The sequence below is a fragment of the Rhinolophus sinicus genome, linkage group LG06 (assembly GCF_036562045.2).
Source record: "Rhinolophus sinicus isolate RSC01 linkage group LG06, ASM3656204v1, whole genome shotgun sequence".
NCBI classification, from domain to species: Eukaryota; Metazoa; Chordata; class Mammalia; order Chiroptera; family Rhinolophidae; genus Rhinolophus; species Rhinolophus sinicus.
In genome coordinates this window covers 129,905,231-129,928,788 of record NC_133756.1, presented here as the reverse complement: position 1 = coordinate 129,928,788, position 23,558 = coordinate 129,905,231, and the positions used below count along the sequence as shown (strand labels likewise).

The 23,558-nt window shown below is 43.3% G+C and overlaps 1 protein-coding gene across 4 annotated transcripts in view; it reads right to left on the bottom strand.

Annotated features, from left to right (window-relative positions):
* Positions 1-23,558, bottom strand: part of INSC (INSC spindle orientation adaptor protein) — a 118,055-nt gene that overhangs the window by 32,431 nt on the left and 62,066 nt on the right. For all 4 annotated transcript variants that reach the window (XM_074336040.1, XM_074336041.1, XM_074336042.1 and 1 more), the window contains exons 6-7: positions 15,663-15,776; positions 7,925-8,050 (exon numbers count right to left, since the gene is read on the bottom strand). In XM_074336040.1, coding sequence (XP_074192141.1) covers positions 7,925-8,050; positions 15,663-15,776 — 240 coding nt within the window. The remainder of the gene's footprint in view (positions 1-7,924; positions 8,051-15,662; positions 15,777-23,558) is intronic.

Sequence of the window (23,558 nt, the reverse complement as noted above, 5' to 3'; positions counted from 1 at the left end):
CAATATTCAACATTGTATTTTCTATGATTAGCAAAAATTAGAAAATAAAAATTAAAAATAACACTTACATTAACATAAAAACATACCTAGAGATAATTCTAAAATAAATATGTAAGATGTCAACACTGAAAATTCAAAACATTGCTGAGAGAAATTAAAGACAGTCTATACAAGTGGAGAAGTATACATTTATTGATTGGAACACCCCATATTGTTTAAGATGTCAATTATCCAAAATATTTATCAATTTAGGGAAAACACCATTAAAATCTCAGCAGGTGTTTTAGTGGAAATTAACAAGATTATTCTAAAATGTACATGGAGATGCAAAAAAAAAAACACCTTAGAATTACCAAGATAATAATAAAAAAGAGCAAAACTACAGGATTTATGCAACTAATATCAAAAATTATTATAGCCCACAGGGACTCAGACAGTGCCATATTGGCACAAGGTTAGACAAAAACACTAATGGAACAGAAAACACCCAGAAACAGACCCATACATGTGTCATCACTTCACTTAGAACAAAGTTACCACTTTAATACAGTGGTGAAAAGATGGTTGTTTTGATAAATGGTGCTGGTTCAATTGGATGTCAATATCATATGGAAAATACTCAACCTTGAACACCATTTTTAATTTTTAATTTAAATAGATCATAGACTTCAATGTGAATGGTAAAACAATAAAGTTCCTAGAAGAAAATACAGGAGGCTATCTTCATGCTTCGGGGAAAAACAAACATTTCTTAAATGAACACAAGAAGCGCTAGCTTCAAAGGAAAAGATCAATAAATTGGGCTTTATCAAAGTTAAAAATTTCTATTCATCAAAGACACCATTAAGAGAATGAAAAAGCAAACCACTGGAAGAAAATATATATTCTCAATACATATATCTGACAAAAGACTCATATGCAGAATATATTTTTTAAAGTTTATAATTCAATAAGAAAAAGACAACTCAATTTTTTTAAACAGGCAAAAGTCTCAGACAGACATTTCACAAAAGAAGATAATAACCAAATAGTCAATAAGAATAAGAAAAAATGCTCAACATCATTACTCATCGGGAAAATGAAAATGAAAACCATCATGAGAAATCACTATACACCCAAGCAGGTCAAAACCAGGGCACTGCGTATCCAGCTACCACAAAGCTGCACAGGACTTCCTTGTACTTTTGAAGCAGCCCAAAGGAGAATGAAAGTGTGTGTTCATTATCTCTGTGTGTTTTCCCATCTCCCCTCCTTCTCTCATTCCTCTCTAAGTCTCTTCCTCTTTCTCATTACCCTTCCCTCTTCCTGTCATGGTTTATCATTCCACTTGACATATTATGAGACTGGGACTTAATAAAGGTACAAGGTCAACACATAGCGAGTAGTGAATGAAGCTAGCTAGGCATGGCTCCCAGACCTGCTTACCAAAAGGGCAATGTGCTGGAGGCAGCTTGTTCAGAGGGCACCTTCAGTGCCAAGCTGAGGAGTTTGGATATTTTCCAGTGAAAAGTAGGGGGCTTAGGAAGGGTTCTGTTCCCGCAAGGCACAGGACAGACTTGCTGGGGAAGTCCAGAAATGGGAGACCTATTGGATTATAAAATATATGACATCCTCTGCCTGGAAGAGGCTGGCTCAGTAGGAAGAATCCCGTTGCCTTGAATTTGCAACCCCTCCCCGCAACACACACATACAGGACATACTGGCCCCTACTACTGGATCCTGGCCCGCCAGAGCCCACCAGCCTGCCAGCTCCAAAAGACTGCCCCGAGCACCTTAGCAGGGCTGCCGCTGCCGCTTCTGTCCGCCAGAGGCCGCTGTTGCACAGTGCACGAGCCCCCGAGCCTTGCCTGAGGCTGCACTTAGGCTACTTACTGGGCAGCCTCGTGCTTTCTCCAAACTCAGCTTGCAACTTGCGCATAGGATGCAGCCCCAGAGCCAGTAGGGCCTTCCTTCAGTCTGGACAATACTGGCCGGTTATCTCAGCGTAAATCCTCGCGGGGAGAAATTGGGGAGGCAGGGCATTGTGCCTAATTTTGTTCTCCCCTCTTCACATCCTAGCCTCCTTCAAGCCCCCCACCTTTCTCTCAAGGCAGATGGATGAGGCTTGGCAATGGGGAAGTGAATGAGCCACACTCGCGTTTTAGAATGTCCCCCCTGCTGGGCTGGGGAAAGTGATAGTGGCAGTCCCCACTCCAGGCTGCCTATCCTTCAGCACGGATGGCTAACCTGGCAGCCTGGGGTTCCCTGTGCAGTCCTAGTCCATTCCCAGGACAGCTAAAGGCCTGTGCCTGGGGGTGTGAGGGGTGGGGGAAGCTGATAAGCCTAGGTGGGTTGAGTGCCAAAGAGGGGTGGGGAAGCACCTGGGATCTCCTTTCAGAAACATTCTTTTTCTCCCCCTACCTAGGAGCTACGCCTAGGAAAAGAAGGGGCTGCACGTCAAATTAAGCAGATTTCTTGCCTGGCATCCAGCACTTCTCTCTCCCTGCCTAGCCTCACTTACATATTAGAACTGACTGAATCAAGATGAAGTAGCTGCCTTGCCCTGGGGTCTGCATACTATGCCTCTTTCAGCTGAGGAGCTGGCGGCGGCAGGGGGCAGAGTGTAGAAAACTAAACCTATGCCTAGGAGCAAAAGCACAGGGTTCTCAACCCAGCCCTGCCTCTCTCAGTGTCTTTATGCCTTCCAGCCTCAACTTCCCCTTCTGTAAAATGGGTGTGACCGTCTCTCCCTGCCTTCCTTGCAAAATGATTATGTGAATCAAATTATCAAAAGATAGAAAACACCGGTTAACTTTTCTTTTTTTGGAAAATATTATCTATTTCTGACCATCTGCAACCCTACAGAGAGCAGGCAATGGAGTGAAAGTCCTATAAAACAGCAGCTGGAGCATCAGAGCCTCTGCATCACCCCCGCACCCATCTCCCTCCTACCCAGGATCTCTGAGATTTCAATAGCGGGGTCCAGGCCTCCCTACCTCCAACCTGGTCCTTCAGATGTCAGGGCAAGTGATCCCAGGAAGCTGCCCCAGGAAACAGGGGTGAGGTGAGGGAGCTGCACAGACAGACAGCAGTTTTCTCAGCCCTCACCACTGATGATTTTCTCCTCATCCTTGAAATTGAGCCCTCCTTCCCTGTCCTCTGCTCTTCTTTAATGTCTCCATTGATTTTCATTAAACTCTCCCCTTGGCTCCAGCCCAGGGAGAACTCCTTATTTGAAAAAAAATAAAACAAGAGGGAGGGGAATGGGAATAAAAGGAAACTCTGTTGAAAGCAAGATTGTCTCTGGCCTCAAGGCTGGAAGAGGCAATTACTAGAACTCTCTTGGAGGTCATCTGAGGCTGTCTGTACATTGGGCTTTGAGATCCTGCCCCACCCTTATGGCCCTAGACCTGTAGGCTCCTGCCCTTCAGATCCCCAGCCTCCCACCTGGACCAGAGTCCCCAGTCCTGCCCTAGTCCCTACCCCCTCCAATCCCATCCTGGCCGCTGGTGCTTCCAACCCCAACCTCAATTTCCTCATCTGTAAAATGGAAAAATTATGAGGACTCGTGCTCCAGCCCCACCCGACTTTTCCATACTGTACCGGGCAGCATCTTTGACCCTGCTAGTGAGCCCTTCCTGCTGGCACGCCAACATGCTCCCTTCTCCACCACACTGCAATCTTTTCAAAGCCAGTGACTTTTACAACACCAGCGATTGGCATCATGTGTGCAGCAATCACATTAGCTACTATTTGTTCGGTGCCTACTGTGTGCCAGACACTACGTGACTGCACAGCTCTTCTTCTCTGACAATCCTAGAGGTAGATTCCATCATGCCCATTTGACTGATGAGGAAACCGCACCTCTGGGAAGTTAACTAACTTGCCCAGAGTAATGCATCCAAATACATAGGTTTCCAACCCAGGAGAACCTGGCTCTCAAAGACCATGGTTTCCCCACTGTGCCAGGCTGCTTCACAACAAACATGTGATGAAAGAATGAATTAGTAGCATGATGGACTGGGTGATTAAATGATGATGGACTGGGTGAGTGAGCGAGTAAGTGAGTGAGCTGAAAGTGACCAGATGACAGAAGGAATGAAGAAGCAGATGAATAAGTGACTTGATGTGAATGAATGAAATCATGACTGAATCTATGACCACACAAATGCCTCAAGTCCAACAGAGCTCAGGCATCATGCAGCAGGGCGGGAGATGGATGGGGGTGTCTGGTGACCTGAGTAGACCCACATCTCTACTCCTGGGGTCTATGCTTGATTTAATGAACCTTTTCAAGGTCAGGGGGAAGTGGGGGGGAGCCACATGACAGAGATGAATTTCACCAAATCCAGCACTATTTCTCACTGCCAATTAATGAAGCGAGCTTCAGCAAGGAGGCCAGGCCAATAAATCAGGGGAAGGCTGGGACTTTGACATTATCCAATTAGGGCAGGAACTGTGCCTGGTGAGTGGGCAGCTAGAGAGATCCCCCTGGGCGCTGCACTCCCCTACCCTGCCTTCACCACACCTGTGCTGCTACAGTTTCTATCATCCAGTCTGTCCCTGGACTTCACCTTCCACCCAAACGCTGACAATGGCAGACCTCATCAGAGCTTCTGAGGCCATTGCTTAGCAGCTCAGGTCATGGAGTGGGGCAGGTGTGGGCAGGATCAAGGAGCGGGCAGCAAAAGAGGGCAGGGGGACACCCAGCCCCTGTCTGGGTGTCTCTAGAACCTCTCACATCTTTGGAAGCAGTGTTATGTGGAGGAGAAGAGGGTGGCCTCACAATATCGGATTTGAGTCCTGGGTCCACCTAATGGTTCACAGCCCAGGCAGGCTCTGTCTCCGCAGAGCTGGAATTAAATTACTGCTAGGATGTTTATTAGCTGTGTGCTCTTGAGCAAATTGCTTCAGTTCTCTGAGTCTGGCTTCATTCTATAAGCAGTGGGGATAATAAACGATTAAATGACACAATGAAAGGAGGGGCTTTGCGAAGTACTTGACTTGCCCAAAGCAAGTATTTGATATGTTAGTTATTGTCCTTTTCATCATTGTCATCATAACCTTATTACCTGATAGAACAGAGGTCAATAAACATTTCTGTAGAAGGCCACATAGTAAATATTTTTTACTTTGCAGCCTACATGGTCTTTGGCAATTATTCAGTTCTGTTGTTGTGTGAAAGCAGACACAGGCAACGACTGTATTCCAATAAAACTTTATGGATCAAAAATTTTAATTTCATATCATTTTCATGTGACACAAATATTATTCTTCTTCTGATTTTTTTTCCATCTAAAAATTTTTTTTAAAATTCTTAGTTCATGGACCATATATATCAAAACAGGCAGCAGGCTGACTTTGGCCCACAGGCCATCACTTGCCACCCCCTGCACTAGAATGTGAGCTCCATGAGGACAACGGGTTTTGTCTGCTTTGTTTACAGCTATACTCCAAGCACCTAAAAAACAGTGCCTGGAAAACAGCAGATAGTCAATAAATATTTGCTGAATGAATGAATTACCAGCTGTGTGATTCTGTGCAACAAGTCATTTCACCTCTCTAGACCTTCGTTTCTTTATAATGTATAGTTGGGATGCTTGCATATTCGAGGCAAGCATCAAATGAAATGAGAACGTGGTGCCACTTTGCAAGCTATACAGCTGCTGTGCAATGTAGTTGCTGGTTCTGACCACAAGGGGGCTCTTCTCAGGCAACTCCCACTCGGTGACACTCCTGAAATATTAATGTCTCTGTGCCAGGCATGAGAGTTGTCTGTATATGGAAAGCAATCTGACTTGGAGGGGGGAATAGCCAGATACGGCTACCTTCTCCTGTGCCAGTTAGGGGTAGGGATTAGCACATTTGCCATCAGCAGCAAGGGTTTAGTTATAGGGCCTTTTTCAGTGCTTTCTGGAAGTATCAAACTGGCAAGGCAGTGAGATAAAATGGGCATTAAACTCAGGCCATGGGTCCAAATTCTGGCTCCAAAACTTTCAGGCAGGTCACTTAAAATGGCTGAGACTCAGTTTCCTTGTCTTGAAGATGAAGCTATGAATAGTGTTCACCTCACAAGCTTCTGGAGACTTAATGAAGGTGTGTGTGTGTGTGTGTGTGTGTGTGTGTGTGTGTGTGTGTGTGTGTGTACCTGCATGTGCACTTGGCAAGCCCTCAGACGGGGAGCATTCCCTTTGTCCTGTTGCTCCGCAGGGCAGGGTCTGACTCCCAGGCCAGGTGACCCATCTGGCCTGGTAAGGACATATTCTGCCTTTGGAGTAGCATCAGAAAGATAGAACAACAACAACAACAACAACAACACAATTGCCTCCAGCCTTGCTGTACAGGTTTTCAGCTCTAAACAAAAGAGCCCTGCTGTTGTTCTGCTCCAGGCTGAAAATTTCCTGCTGCTCTGCAAACTCTACAGCCAAGAAATCCACTGCTTTGGGAGGACTGGTGACTACAGTCCCTTCTATTTTCTCGTGTCATTCTTCCTGTCAACCAGCATGAAAGAAGATGAGAAACAACCCCGTTTGGCTATTTTTCCACTATCCAAGGAAAAAGATTTTATTTTGAAAAAAAAGAAGAAGAAGAAGAAAAAAGCGAGAATATTCCACACATGAGCTGGAGATGCTTGATACATTTACTTCAGGGAGACTCTATTTCACCGCGGCCCCCCTCCTCCATTTTGCCGTCTAAGTGAGCACACACATACAAAGGCTTCTGACCCTGTGGGAAGAGGGCAATCTGAGCAGATGGCTGCCACTCCTCCTCCATCGTCTTGCTGTGTGACCTCAGACAAATTACTTCACCATTCTGAGCCACAGCCTTCTCATCTGTAAAATGAGCAGATTCTTCCTTCCTCAGTTTAAGAGCATCTCTGAGCCCATGATCCTGTGACCCTGTGCAGTAACCTGAGTAGATTTGGAAAGAAGCAGGATGGAAAGTAAGATGACCATCTGTCTAGGAATCCAGACCAAAATGAAGAAGCTGGGGTCGGGCACAGGTTTTCTGGGTAGCCGGGACCAGATTATGGGACACACTGCAGAGGAAGGGAAGCAGTTTGCTTGCCCCATCCCCATTTAGACCAGTCACAGGAACAGACTCAAGGTATCTACCCCCCAACCCTACAAGCACCACAACTGTCACCAGGACACACTAGGCCTTTCTACCTCGCTTCCATAAACATTTTCAGCATCTTTCCTTGGAACTTGCCACAAATGTCGGCTCTAGCCTCCCCAACCCTCCTGGCTAATGTCCCTGAGGACCCATCTGCAGGCTCAGGTCCCGGTAGAGGAGCTGCCTCAGCCCTACAGCTTGGGGTTAGTGAGGAGGGCAGTGGCTGCAATTAGTCACATTGCCTTGGATTGGCCTGGAGGTGAGGCACCTGGACCTATCAGATCACCACCTTCCCTGTAACCCTGCCCACCCTTGCGCCTTGTTGACCCGACATAGGCTTGGACTTAGGCTTCACTTTCCCTTTCCCAAGCTCTCTAGTCTCTAGTCTCAGTGGAGCCCCATCTGCTTGCCAAGGCACCTACCACCCACCTTGCTCTTGCCATTCTGTCCCCTGAGGAGCTGGATCCTCCACCTCCTCCTGGGGTCCTGCCATGAGTGAAGAACCAACTGTCCTGAAGCTCAACACCACTCCCCACCTGACTTCCTGCCACCTGCTCTGTTCCACCCACTCTTGCTCATGCCACCCAGGAAGCGCTGAGTGCCCCTTTGGGCTCGGCCTTTCCTGGCTGAGTTCCTCAGGTCCCGTCTCCCTCACATCTTCATCGACTCCCACAGTCAGGATCCCAGCAGTTCCATCCAAATGATGCCCAGGGAAAGGAGGGACTTGCTCCAGGAAGAGGCCCAGGTGGCCACCAGTAGGCCTTTTCCCCACCTACTCACCTGGCTCAGGGACCTCAGGCCCCACCCAGCCAGCCAGCTGCACTCTCACCTTCTCCAGCTGGTGGACACCCTCTTCCACACAGCAGATGGAGGCCAGTGTGCGCAGCGCCTGGGGGTACAGACACCGGAAACTGTCCTGCCGGCAGACCTTGAAGAGTGCTACGACGCCACCCTCCTGCCAAGGAAAAAAAAATGTCACATGACCTCACTGTGTGACCTTTCCTTAGGGCTGACTCAAAAATAAATGACATCCCTCATTCAGCAGGTATGCTGTTAGGTCTATAGGATGGCAGAATATGGCGCCCTAAAATATGCCACTTTAGCATAAGGATTATTTTGGGCTGGAGGCAATTGAGAAAAAGCAGATATGAGAAAAGATCTCCTCTGTCCTGTTTGCCCAAAAGCAGAACGTCAACTTACAAAATTGTGCCCCCTCTCATCTCTGCTAGGAAGGACAAAATTTAATCACCAGAGACAACTTTAGACCCTTATCAGCTTGGAGATGGCATCAGAGGATATCTACATAACAAACTTCACTATTACCAGCCTTTACCTACTATTAGTTTCCCATATATTTGCCTTACTACGATTTGCTGCCCCAAAGACTCAAGGTCCTTTCCCTCTGTCTTGTTACTTCACTAAAAATGTAGTGTTCCTCTGCTAAGATTCTATATAAGCCCAAGTTCTAACCAATTCTGAGTTATTGGTCTCTGAGTGCTCCCATGTGAAAGTGCAGTGCACAGACTAATACACTTCTGTTTGTTTTTCTCTTGTTAATCTGTCTTTTGTTAGCCCAATTTGCAGGGCACCAGCCAGAGAATCTAGGACCATAACAGAAAACCAGGATTTTTTTCCTTCCCTACAGTTCCTACACACACACACACACACACACACACACACACTCCCATGTTTACACGCATGCTGCCGTGAAATGCTAGCTCCAGAAATGATGTCACCCAACTGGATGATAGTGCAAACTGGAAGTGGGAGTCCCCAAAAACTCTGGGGTTGCAGTGCCAGGGCAGACGTGTTTGCTGGGACCAGGCTCAACTCCACTCTATTGCTCCCAGACACCTGGCAATCCCCTCTCAGCAGCCTGCCATGGAGCAAGCCCGCATCATCTGAAATAGGTTTTAGAAACAAGTCTGAAGCAGGCGGAGGAAACCAAAGCCTCGATGCCCAGTGCTGGTTCCTGCTCTGCCAGCAACCTCCCATTCCTTCTCAGATCCTCCCAACAACTATGGCAGGCACACACACCAAAAAAGGAGTTTTATTTATATCAATATTACAATTTATTCCCATTTTGTCATGGAAAAAGCTGAAGCCCAGATGGGTGAAATAATTCACCCCAAATCAACACCATCCTTGTTTTCACTCCTCTACTCCCGTTGGTAAAACAAACAAACAAAAGAACAGAAAACAAAACAAAACCAAAAATTCCTTTAGGATCAGCCTGGCTCTTGAGTGTAAGCGTGTACTTCTCCTTTTGTGAGAGCTGTTCATGGAAACACCTTTATCTTGTGGGCACTTCCCACGAGCAGTCTGCAAGGACTTCTGGGAAGAATCTGGGAGCGAGGCGCTCATCCTAACTGGTCATATTTGTTCTATAAAAAATCGCTGGAGCCATCTTAGCTCTGAGAGCAAAGTGAGACAGCCAACAGATCACAAAGGTAACTCAACTGGGAAACCGGTGGCCACACCACCGTGGGCATCCAGAGCAAGAGAAGCTGCATACCCCACATTGGGCTTTGTCCTGTTTCCCCTCTCCCTTCCCTGAGGGCTGAATGTGGTGGCAGCAGTAAAGAATGTGTGAGCAAGTGATCTGAACTTGGTCCTGAGAGATACTCACCTTTGACCTCCTGCTTCTAACTCAGCCCATTGCAGTCTGTTCCCCAACTGAGAAAATGTTATAAGAAGAAGGTGGGTTCTGACCACCCCCCATCAGATTTTTGAGACCTCTTTCATCAAAAAAGTATTCTGAGCACCTACGACACACCCAGGCACTGTTCCGTGCTCTGGGGGTGCAGCTGTGATTGCAAGGATAATGAATAAGCAACTGGAAGAGGAAGCAATAACCACTATGGCCCAGCACAGGCTCATGGAAGTAAGTTAGACATCCCAGATGGTTCCTTCCTCAGCACCCCACAAAGGGAGGCTCAGGGACACTTTTCATCCTTAGAATTATACTGTTTATCACTGCAGGGACCAAGATGAAAGTGTCCAATTCTGGGAAAGTTCATAATTTCCTAAATTTTATAGTCAGCTAAGAGTGATCCCTAACTACCATCTTTCCCTGAAAATAAGACCTAGCTGGACAATCAGCTCTAATGCGTCTTTTGGAGCAAAAATAAATATAAGATCTGGTCTTATTTTACTATAAGACTGTGTCTTACGTAATATAATATAAAACTGGGCCTTATATTAATTTTTGCTCCAAAAGATGCATTAGAGCTGATTGTACAGCTAGGCCTTATTTTCAGGGTAACAGGGTAGTATATCCCTACTTCATTTTGGGGTACTTCATTTGATGACAAAGGGGCCTATCTTAGGGCCGGTAAATTCATTCACGCAGCCAAAACATATTAATGGTGAATTATGTGCCAGACGCGATGCTGGGCACTGGGCAATGCGGCCCAGCTCCTGTCCGTGCTGAACATGTGGTCTGACAGGCAGTGAGTCATGGGAAGGCAGACAATTTAAAAGCAGGAAGAAATCTGGGTAAAAGTGCAGCAAAATGGAGGAGGGGTGCAGGGTTAAAGGGGTACAGAACAAGCACTTCTAACATAATCTGAGGGGGGCTGTAGGTTCATGAAAGGGAAGCACTCTGATTTTAAATGGCCACCATCACTCCAATAAAACATGCTCTAGACGGGACAAGGTACTTAGCCTCTGAGTCCTTGCTCCACAGTCCTTCACCCCTGCCTTTTTACTTTCCCACAGTTCCTGGGACATCTAATGAGGGTTCCACATAAAGACCTTACTCAGAGAGCAAGTAAAATCAAATTTCTCTTCAAAGTGAGAAGAAAAGAAACGGGAATCTCCCCAGCTAGCCCAGCTGGTCATTAATGACTTCTCTCCTGATGTAAATATATATGTTTTTACATACGTGTGCATATTTATATATGTCTCTATTTATATTTAATCATGTACATTGCATATTATTTCTATATGTACAAGGATAGATTGATAGATATCATAGATAAAAGATAGCTATCATAGATAAATGATAAAAAGATAGATAGATAGATAGATAAATAGATAAATAGATGATAGATAGATAGAGTTTATATCTGGAAGCAACAACTAAGAAATGGTGCCAAAGAATGCAGGCCAAAAGCCAGGATCAATGTGGCAGCTTTCCTTTGGCTCAGGAAGCACTGAGCCCAGCATAACTATATTTAAGCCTCTGCACCCATTTGTGTAGAATTCTCATTACATCGTTTCCCAAACTGGTGAAAAATGGCCTTCTTAGCATTTTTAGTTACTGGGAGAGGAAAGCGGTGGGGGGAATTCCTAACCCAAACTGAGGGGATTCTCGTTCAAATCCTGGCTCTTCTGCTGGTTAACTTCGGCCAAAAATGGGGCCATGACAGTTACATGACTGAGCCTTCAGGGGAGTAATTGAGTTCATGTATATGAAAGCCCACAGTTCTGGACATCCGGGTGAGGGTCAGGCTATGGAAGGCTTCCCAGTTAAAAGAGTGTCTCATACCCTCATAAAAGGTGCCTCAGGGGCTGGAATATGTGAGAGGGAGAGTAGAAATGAGGCAGTGAGGAAGTGAGATGGATTAGTGGCACGGACTCCCCAGAAGCCCCCATCGAGGACCCAAGGGCAGCACTCATCTTAGCGTAGAGCCAGGAATCGCCTGCGCTAGCAGAATCGCACTGTTGGTTGGAGCTTGTTTAATTTTATAGAAAGCTCCAGGCTCAGAGCCCAACTGTATATGGTATGCATTATTCAGATAGACTTGGGATAAGCTGTCATAAAGCTGGACTAGACCTCTGTGGGGTGTGTGGACCAGTGGTGGGGGAAATCACAGAGGAACTGGAGTGTGGGGTCATTTCCACAAAACACAAGGGAGTGTTCTATGCTTTGTACTCAGGAAGGGATGGGTTTGCTACCATCACCATACATAGGGAAGACTGGGTTTACTCCTCGGCCTGCAGAGGAACCCAAGAGGCTGAGATGACAGACCTCAGACAGGTTGTCAAATCGTCTCATGGAGGCAGCTCAGATGGATGGAAGACCCAAAGACAGACCACACTGGGCCCCAAAGAGGTGGGTGGGAAAGAACACTGGGGAGAATGCCCACATCGGTCACTCTATTGGGCACATATCCTGAGCATCCACAGTGAGGATGCTTTACAGGGCATGCCAGGGACGCCCAGCCCCTGAGTCACTGCCAAGACTGGAAACCCAAACACAGTGATTCTGCTGGAAACTAGTCTCACCATCTTCCAGGCTAGAAAGAGGGGAGTCGTCACTCAATCTTCTCTCTGCTTTAACCTTCTGTCTACTCTCTCCCAAGAACTAAAGACATGAGAAGGTTGAGATTAAGATTCTGGAGTCAGCAGGTCTAATTAAAATCCCAGCTCTGCACTGAATGTGTATGACTTTGTTTCTGAGCCGCTATTTCTTCATCTTAAAAATAGGAATTATAATTATAACTAGCCTAAGGTTATCGGGAGCATCAGCTAACGAATGGAAAGTTTAACCCAGTGCTTGACATACAGAAAGGACTCAGCAAATCATGAAGGGCACTGAAGGTGGGAAGTGGGTACGGGGAGGAAAAGGAAGAAGGAAAAGAAAGGCAGGACGAGGAAGACGTGCTGCTGAGAGGCAGTTCAAAATGGTAACCGAGAGCACAGCCTTTGCTGCCCAATCGCCAGGTTCAAATTCCAGCTCGGTCACTTACTAGCTGTGTGACCCTCTCACCGTCTCAGCTCCCCCACCTCTATGATGCGGGCAGATACATACTACCTACCACAGAGGATTGTTACGAGGTGTAGATGGGTTACATAGAAAGCCCTTAGAATATTGTCTGGCACATAATTAAGTGCTGTATATAAGTGTTTATTTCTTATTTCTACTACGACAGCTACTACCACCACCGTCATCATCAAAGCTGAACACTTCTAGCTTTAGAGATCTCAGGTTCTCCTATTTCTTCCCTACACCTGCCAATACCCCTCACTGCCAGCCTTCACCAGCCTCAGGCGTGAAGTGCGCAAGCCAACCATTGCGTGGTGCACCAGGAGCAGAGAAAGAGGAAATCCTGTTTAAGAGGGAGACAGGATCGTTTAAGCAGGAGCTTTGCCTGGAAAGGGAGGTATTCTATGTTTGTAGCCAAATTGAGCTGGTAAAATGGAAAAAGCATTGACTCCAGAGTTGGACAAAGGTGGTTTCAAGTGTTAGCTGCTCAAGGTATTCAACCACTAGGAGTCCTGGCATCCTTTTCTGTAAAATAGGGTCACCGGTAGCCATCTCAGATGGGTACATGTAGAGAAGATATGATAACTGTGTGGATAATGCCCAACACAGGGCCTGGCACATTGAAAGCCACCAATAAATAGTCATTCTTCATATTGTTAATAGTCCGTGAGACACGTGTACTCCCTTGGGCAGATTCTGGTGGGGTGTAGCCCATGTCCACACTCAAAGGAACCTCCAAATCTTTAAACAACTACTGGTCATGTTTCTTGAGAGCCCAGTGGTGGTGTTGGGGTAGAGGATAGTTAAATAGCTGAAGAGGGGGTCCCGGCCCAGGCCTTTCGACCTTACCACTGGAAATGTTTGGGGTCAATATTTAACCAGTGGTAAGTCGTGGTCCCCAGAGGAGACCAGCATCATCTTTGGCTTAGGCCCCTCTCTGCTTTTCTGGAAATAGAGCACAAATGCAAGCAGGCAGGAAGGGCTGTCTACAACACACGGAGGCAGAGCTTGGCATGCCCAGGCCTTGGAACAGAAAAAGAGCTTCAGCAAAGTTTCTTCCCCAGGAAACGTTTAAGGCCAGTTCTTTCCAAAACATAAAAACACTTCAGGCCCCGCGCTGCCATTCAGAAGAGTCCCTTGCCCCTTCCACGCCTCAGATCCACACCTGGTGCCCAAACCCAGCCAATATTTGCAACTCATTTTGAAAGGAGAAAATAGTCCTCGTTCCAGATGAGCGTCAGCTACTTTCTGTTTGAAGTGAATCATGAAGCTGACGTTGAGTCAATTCCAGCACCAGACTGGAGCGGCCGTCTGTCCCCACAGCGCTGAGACAGACCTCTTCAGAGACAATACTCTTAACCTAGCTGAGTGATTGAGTCACAGACTCCTTGGAGAGGACAGAGCTGATGCTACCCTCTCCGTCCCCTTTGGCCCAACAACTTCACAAGCTTTCTAAGTTAAATTACACCTGATTACTCTTTAAGAGCTAGTGGTCCCCAACGCAAGAAGTATATTAGAATCACACGGGATGCTAAAATATTTACCCCAGGCCACATTCCAGACCCATTAAATCTGAATCAGAACCTTTTTAAAGTTCACTGAGTCTAATATGAAAACAGGATTGAGAACTTCTGAGTCACACTTTGGCCCAAGAACCTGAAGAGCCAAGGATTGAACCGGAAGTCACCACTGTGGGCTTTAGGATCATGAACTGTAAATTAAAGAGACTTGGGTTCTAATTCTGACTCCACTCTTTATCATTTGTGGGACCCTGAACAAGTCCCTTAAACCATTTCTTCAACTAAAGACAGGAACAACATGGTACCTACCTCATAGGAGGATTTTGTGATTTAAAAGAGATAATGTATGTAAAGCATTAAAATCACAGTGGACAGCAATACTCAAATGTCAGCTATTGCTGTTTTGTACAATTTACTTCTCCTCTGACCAGCGTTAATAAGCATGTACCCTATTCTTCCAGATTTCCCTAAGGGCTTAGATCAGTGATTCTGAGAGTCTGGCCCTGCCTCAGAATCACCCGTAGAGCTTGTTAAAATGTAGAGTCCCAGGTCTCAGATCAGGACCTCAGTAAATCCTGGATGAGGCAAAAGTATCTGTGTTTTCCAAAACCTCCCTAAGTTTTGGATTGTGGTGCAGAGTCAGGAATGGGAAGCACCAAGTTGGAGCATCTTCCTGTGACTGGTATCTTAAGTTTACCGAAAGATGTAACTTTGCTTGCAATTACACCACTGTTTCTATCCCCAGTGGTGATTTCATTTCTCAAGTAAAAAAGTAAAACTGAAACAGACCCTCATGAGGTCCTAGGGCTACAAATTGCCTATATTTTCTCTAAATGTTTGGACCTCAGGTGCAGGGGCAAATTGACCATAAATCTAATGAAGTATAACTCCCATTGTAATTGATGAAAACCACTGTCCTTTTAAATTGTGTCTTTCCCTTATGTAGTGTTAGAGTGGCTGCAAGCATTTTGGGGATTCAGCCAAGTGTTTGAGTTGGAGGTTATGCTCAGTTTGGGTTTGGTGGGGTATGTGGAGATGAGGAAGGAGGGTTGATGTTTATCACAGAAATCTTACATGAAGAAAGATGATAGAGAGTCTGAGGGTACTGAGACATCAAGTAGGGAATGAATCAGCAGGGCTAATCACTATTAAAGATGGAGATGCCAAGGTCCAGGGAGGGGAGCTGACTCTTCCAAGGTCACACAACAAGCAAATGCTAGAGCCAGGACAACTTCCTGAGCCAGGACAACTTCCTGAGCCAGCTGTTCCCACCAAAGTAGCTGCCTCTTACTCTCCTCCAGCCTGTGATTTTGGCCCCCAAACATGAAACTTACCTTGGCTATGATGCGACACAAGGGAGCCCCCTCCTGGGTCAGGCTGAACAGGTTGCCTGTGGTGGATTCCGTGGTATAGATATTGTCAGAGGCATCGATTTTTCTCACTAGTGCCTAACAAAAGAGAGCAAAATTTGATGGTTATTCACCCCCATTTACCCTCTGCCCATCTTTCTTAACAAAATACCAGTGGGTCCCTGCTCTTAAGTGCCCCCTAGAATCTATAATCCTTCCCCATCCTCTGCTCCACGATGGCAGTGATGAGTTGCTAACTTTGGGAAAGATGAGTCAGCATGGGTCTGAGCTACATTTCAGAAATATGGGATCATTTCAAACCCTTGGGGCATGGATGGAAAATGTGCCCTGCTCCAGTGGATCAGAAAATCAGTTCTCAACATTGATGGTCTCAGCAAGTACAGTTTCAATGTGCTACTGGCAACTAATGAGAACAGAAACCATCAGTGAAGTAAGCAAACCTCCAAGTTGAAAACCAATGAGTTGCTATGGCTATGACCGAAGAATTTGCTTTTAGATGGCTATTAGCCAATGGGGAACTCCAGCTGGGTCGTGAGTTCAGTGGTTGAGTCAAGAGAAGCACGCTACGCTGTAGTAGTTTACTGTTCGCCAGGAGGGCATTAGCAGTGGGTGTCTAGCCAGGCCAAAATATAACATTGGAGTCCTGTCAAAGAGTGGGTAAACTAAACGAGGAATGCCACAATGATCAAGGCTGAGGAATCTAAGGCTAGTGGTGAGAGTCTGGGAATGACCACACATAGGACCCAGAAAGGCCCAGAGAAGAAAAGCAAATGGAAATTTTATCAATATGATAACAGCGTTATTCCTAAAAGAGTTTAGCTTATTTCTGAGAAAAAGCTTTTCACATATCTTGAAACCACTTCATAATCAGCCATTTGCTTTAAAGCATATGATTCATTGATTATAAATTCCTATCTGCTAATTAATGCTAGTTTCTTTTGAGAGGTGTGGAGATGGAGGTTGGGGAGATTGCTTTTAGGGGCCTCGTGCAAAAAAGTAAGACCTCCAGAGATGGGGGCTCAGACAAGCCACTTCCGCAATTCCAATTGCCAAGTTTATTTTGAAATATTAAATGGATTTGTTTTTAATTAACTCTGATGTTATGGAAAAGGCCCTTAAAAGAAAATGAGGAGATCTGAGTTCTAGTTCCAGCTTGCCTTTTTTTAACATACTATGTTAAAGAGGAAGGTGTGTATATGGTTGAAAGGATGGGCTCTGGAGCCAAATTGCCTGGGTTCAAATCTTGGCTCTGCCACTTCTGTCTATGTGCCCTAGAGCAAGTAACTTAACCCTTCTATACCTCAGTTTCCTCATATGCAAAATGGTGGAAATCACAGTGTCTATCTCTTATGGTGGTTGTACTTATCTACTAAGGTCGTCAATATATATAAAGGACTTCTAAATGTACCCGGCACTGAGAAGCAAAATAAAATTGTTAGCAGTTATTATTTTGTGATTTGGGGCAATTGAGATAAACTCCCTGGGCCTCAGTTTCCCCATTTGTAAAATGAGGAAAACTAAGGGGGTTTGAGGCTCAAGAAATGGCTCTCCTTTTTTTCTTCAAACTCATAGGATTCTTCACACTAAGATTAAGTGTGTATTTAATCAAACTACTTAAATATAAAAATTGTTCCTAAGATTTGATAGATGCCTCTTATAAGATATTCAACAAAAGGTAAAATTAATAATCAAGATTTGTCACTACAAATCTCTATAATGAACGTATTTCTTAGAATCCTTCCCCACCGTTACCGTAAGCAGTTACCTAAGTGATACTAAGGCCCACATGAAAATGCAGATTTCATATATTGGGGTCCTGTACCTAAATGATAATTACCTAATGTTCCTGATTAGTGTTTGCACTTGAAGCAAATTAGCATTGCATTAAACAATCCAAACCCAATGTCTTTTGCAATCACCTGCTAGTGTTAGACAATTTATGTCTCAGAATAATTTCTTTCAATGTCTATATGCATATATACTGTAATTATGCCCCAGATATGTCTCAGTGAATTAGCTCTCTGACAATGAAAAGTGGTAAGCATCCTTTTTCACAGGTATAAATTTGGAAAGATATGAGATCAGAGTCTCATCTGACATCATCAAGGCCCTACGTATCCTAAGATGTCAGAGCTGGAAGGACCCACAGAAGTCTTGTCCAACCTTCATGATACAATTAAGGAAACCGAGACACAGAAATCTGATCAAGGTCATCACACAGGTGGTACACGGTGGAATCAGACCTTAACCCTGTGAATCCAACTTCCTGTTTTCAAAGGTCAGTCAATTCATCTCCTTCAGTGTTGGCAGGACCTCAGCTGGACTAGTGGAGATGCAAAGATCAGGGCAAGGAAGCTATCCAGCCTCATTAGCTTTCGCCAGATTAGAGAGTGGTTTTCCATCCTGGCTGCCATTCACATGGACAACACTCTGCCCTCTGGTGGCCAGGGCTGCTGCTGCCGGAGGCAGAGTTGACTGAGAGCCTCAACTGCAGGCTGCCCCTCTAGATCCAACACTATGTTCTTGCCAAGGCCACACTTCCCCTGTGCCACTCCCAGCTGGGACTGAGCACAGGAGGGGCACGAGTGCAGGCCCAGGACTCTGGGACAGGGCAGACCCCTCACCGATGACTGACTCGCAAATTCTGTCCTTTCTACTCATTTCTTCCACCTTTTCTTTCTCAGTTGTCAGACCTGCTCCTACTTCCTCTTTTTCCTCACAGGCACTTCTTATGGAATTTGATCTTGGTGTCAGCTTCAAACTAAGTCTCTAAAATCAGTTTTTTTTCCCAGGAAATCAATGAGGAATTGGAGCAGTTTCAAAAATGTGCTTCAACCCTATATCACGAGAAGAGTGTGGATAAAATGGAAACAAAATAAAGGAAAATAGACTGGTTAGGCTGAATGACAGATATAGTTTCTTAAAGATAGACTATGCAGACATGAAACACAAAAATGAGATATTGAAAACCAGGAGAAAGGGATAAGAAAGGGCTAAGGAGATGCATGCAATTTAACTGCTCTAAATAAGGTATTAGAAAAGGAGGATAGATTTTTAAGTATTTCTCAATCAGAAAGAATGACTGCAGCCCGGTGAAATTTATTAAGAGAGGTAAACTCTCAAACAGCAGCCTGGAATTAGTTCCTCAGAAGGAGCCAGGAAAATATGGTAAAGCTTCTTCCTGAAGCTTCAGATACAGAATCCATAGTTAGACATAGTTAGGGCAGCCCAGCTATGTAAAAGGATTACACACGTGTGGGTGGGCAGATTCGACAGGGTGTGGTAGATTAAAGATGGTCACAAATTGTTTGCTATTCCTCTCAAAGAAAGGTGGGTTCTAATTTCCCTCCTTTTGAATCTGGACTGGTCTCAGTGACCAACAGAAGCCAGCACTTAGCAAAAGTGATGTTGTAAGACGTCTAAGACTTGAGGCTGCTACTAAGCCTCCTTCGGCATATTCTTTTTGGAGTCCTGAGGTACCATGGAAGAAGTTGGGTAATTCTGAGACTGCCGCGCTGTAGAAGCCATGCGTAGGATTCCTGATGAATGCTCCGCGGAGACCAGCTTTCCAGTCATTCCCGCCAAGCCATCACACATATAATGAAAGCTCTCTAAGACTCTCCACACCATCTGCCTGCTGAATACCACCAAGTGACCGCCGCTGATGCCACGTGGAACAGAAGAATCACTAAGCCAAGCCCTCCCCAAATTCTTGATCCTTAAAATTATGACATACAATAAAAATAAGTGTTGTTGGGGTTGTTTGTTATCATGAGTAGAGTTCTGGAACATGGGAAAAGGCTATAGAGATCAGCAAGAAATATACAAAGGATTACTAGATACATTTCCAGAGGAAGTGTTTTGAAAATGTGGATATAGCAGTGCCCATGTCCTAAGAGAACTTGTTAGAGAAATGCATGAATTAGGACTCCAAGGAAAGGCACAGAAAGATTGCACATACTCAAGAGGATGTAAACGAAATAATAACTCACTCCAGGCTTGGGTTAGCTATTGGTGTGATGGGAGACTATCTCCTGGGTGGGAATATCCAATTTAGAGAAGCAAATGCGGATAAGACCTCTTAGAACTGGAGGTTTGGGGCAGACCCAGACCTTAAGTGATTTCCTTTCTCTCAATAAGGCAAATCCCAAAATCTAGAAGAATTTTTTTGGAAAAAACAAAAGAACATGCCAGAAAAGAAAGCAAAAGCAAAGTGGGAAAGCCGATCAGATCCAGCAACCAGTATTCATTCCATAAGTTAGCAAAGGAAAGACACCCACATGAGATGCAGGATAAACTGTTAGAAACTCTCCTGAGTCTCCCTGAAAGGAATAGGGGAAAGAGAACGCTGGAGGCAGAGTTTATTGCTGCAAAAAAAAAAAAGATGTAGCGAAAAAAAAATTCTACTCAAGGCTGAAATATTCAAAAGATATGGAAACACAGTGTTCTAAAAAGCACATGACAGAGGGACCTGTCCTCACTCAGGGCCAGCCTTCAGGAGTATCACAAGGAAAACCCCCCTACAAGACTGGGGTCTCAAGGCCTAAGCAATTCTCCAGCAAAGGAAAAGGAAATAGCCATCATGACATGGAACTGGAGTGCCTGTGTATTCACGTCAATTTTTTTTTCTCGTTAAGCCCTAAAAGAATTTTTAAAAATATACAACCCCTTGCACATTTTTAATTTGACAGGTAAAATTTTTCATTGTAAGTTTAAAAAACAAAGTTGGAAAACATGTAATTTCCAGCAGATTGTAAATATTGATATAAACTATAACCACTGCATCATTCTTTCAGATGTATTCGACAAAATCTAAGTACCAAAACAACTTGATACCATCATCAACCATTTAAAAATACATGAATAGTCTCTTTCTTTAACATTGGAACACTACCCATCTTTTCTTTTCACCCTTAAATTTATATTCTCATTCCAATTCTCCCTCAGAATTTTATCTTAATGGAACACATTTAAGTTTTAAAGTGTTTTGTTGACCACGCTTAAATCATACTTAGTATTAAAATTTGAAACTTTATTTTATTTCCTCTGACTATAAGGCTCTAAGTGTTTAAAAATAATCGCTCTTCTTGGTTGAGTTACTATTACAATTGTTATGAATACAACTGGTCAAAACAACACAGATTATAAGTTTAATAAATAATAATAAATAAGAAAAATTAAAATGTTATTATAAATAGGTCTCTTAGTGAGATGAATAGGCCTTTTATTCTTTTAAGGCTTTCTAATTCATACACATATCCATGACTGACTATTGACTTAGTGCTATATTTTTAGGTGTAAACCCTGAAAAATCTTGTCCCCATAAATCTATAGAGAGGAATGAGAGTTATAGAGCCAACTTGTATAGCCAAGTTGTTCAACCCTTTGAGTACATTCTGAGTTATGTAATCACATAATGATCTGTCTTCAAACACTATTTTTAATGATCTGCCAGCTGATAACTCCTCTAAATTGGTACTCTTCTACATTGGTAAAAGCAAAGAATTGGAAACTATTTGACTTGCAAAAGCATTTGTTACCCAATCATTAAAGTCATTCATTCACTATCTCAGTTTCTGGGAAGAATTCCAAAAGCACTTTACCAGCGCTTATCAAATAACTATTAATTATACCCACTACTCTTTCCTTATAGCACCTTGGGTTACCCAAATTATTCAGAAAGAATTAGGAAAATCAAAATATTATTAATTTCATTGCCAATACTGTTTTTAAATCAAATATTTTTGTGTGATTCAAATATGTTTTACCAAAACCTTGAAGCTATAGCTTTTGCTATTTAATTTGTGGAAAATACCCACTCTCCGAACTAATTGGCAAAGACAATTCTTTTAGTCAAGCCAATCAGTCAAGTCAATTTAACTTTCTGTCAATAAAGACCTGACTTCATTTTTAATTAAAAAATGTTTTCATATGTGTTTCAAGAAATGCTAGAAAACACTGACAAATAATTAATGGAAATCATCCTCTAAGGGAAAATGCTAAAAACTGTCAATACTAAAATAATGTAGACCTAAAGTAAAATTTGATTTATTTGTATATGCTATAAAGCCGAGATAAAACAATTTACTAATTTTTTAATAATGCAAAGTAACATGTAGCTAACATTGTAAATTAATTGAAAATCTAGAAATATGATGAACAGGCATTGTATTCCTTCAATAAATAGGTGTGTATGTATGTATTGAACTCTGGTGTTCATTTTAGGGAATAATTAAATAATATCTGAGAAGAAAAAATCAGAATCATTCTATTATATTTAGTAGCTCTCATAATTAAACTTCCCCATGTATTTAAAAAAGGAAAAGGGTATTTACTGTTTAAATGTAATTAGTCCAGCTGCTAGCAATGAATTTTATCTTTTGTTAACAGGAAGTACAAATTACTGTAAATATTTCATAATATGTTTTGAGAAAATAGGCTTTAACTGCTTTCTTAAATAATCTGCACCAAATCTGAAAAACATCATATAAAATTTGTATCCAACATATCTTTAAAAATTTGGTCATTCTCAAAATTATTCCAGTTACATTTAAGAGTTAGTATCTGCATGACTATTTTGTAACTACTAATTTGTACTTTTCAAATTCTTCACCTTTTTCACCTTGCCCCCAACCCCCCTCCTATCTATCACTCCAATAAATCTAGTACCCACATGACGCCATACATGGTTATTACAATATTATTGAATGTATTCCTTATGCTATACCCTGCATCCCCATGACTACTGTGTAACAACCAATTTGTATTTCTTAATGCCTCCCCCGTTTTTCACTCACTCCTCTAACTCCCACTTTCATCTGGCAGCCATCAAAATGCTCTCGGTATCTACAGGAAATATAGTCAATAATATGGTAATAACTATGTATAGTGCCAAGGTGAGTACAAGACTGGTCAGGGAGATCACTTCTTAAATTATGTAAATGTCTAACCACTATGCTGTACACCTCAAATTAGTATAAAATAATATTGAATGTCAACTGTAATTGAAAAAGTAAAAGGGGGGGAGGTAAAGGGGAATAAGAGGTTTAAACTTCCAGGTATAAAACAAGTAAGTCATGGGGATGTAACGTACAGCATGGAGAATATAGTCAATAATATTGTGATAGTGTGGTACAGTGTCAAACGGTTGCTGGACTTATCATGGTGACCACTTCTTTAGGTATATAAATGTTGACTAACTACAGTACACACCTGAAATTAATATAATATTGTATGTTAGCTAAATTTTAAGAAAAATTTTTAAAAAATGAAAATAAAATCAGAGTCAGTTTCATTAACCTTTAGAATTTGGGGCTCTTCAAAGATACTCTTCTTCATGGCTAATGACATAGAGTTGAATATGAAATATAGCTGAAAGAAATTGCTTGCATTTAATTATGTGCCACAAAAAAGCCAGTTTTAGGGTTCAATGTGTCTTACCAGGGCTCTCTTTGCTTTATTCGAAGAGAATGTCCCTTAAGAGCCATGCATGATTTGAGAATAAGTGGAGACTGGAGGGATAAGATAAATTGGAAACTTTTATAACCACCCTCCAACACACACACACACACACACACACACACACACACACACACACACTACCATCTGAATTCAGAAAATCCCCACACTGCACAAAATACACATTTCTAGTGCCTTTCTCCACAGAAATATGTGTAAAACAGTTCATGGAGGCCTAAGGTTTTGTGGCTCATGAATGAAGGGTTCTTCCTTGCTTGATCTCCCCACTCTCTTTTTGCACAGGCTGGCAATGTAATGTAAGATTTGAGATGAGTGATGAGTATGCCTTTCTTTTGAAAAGTAATAGAAGGGCTATTAAAAAACTCTATGTAATATTGGGAT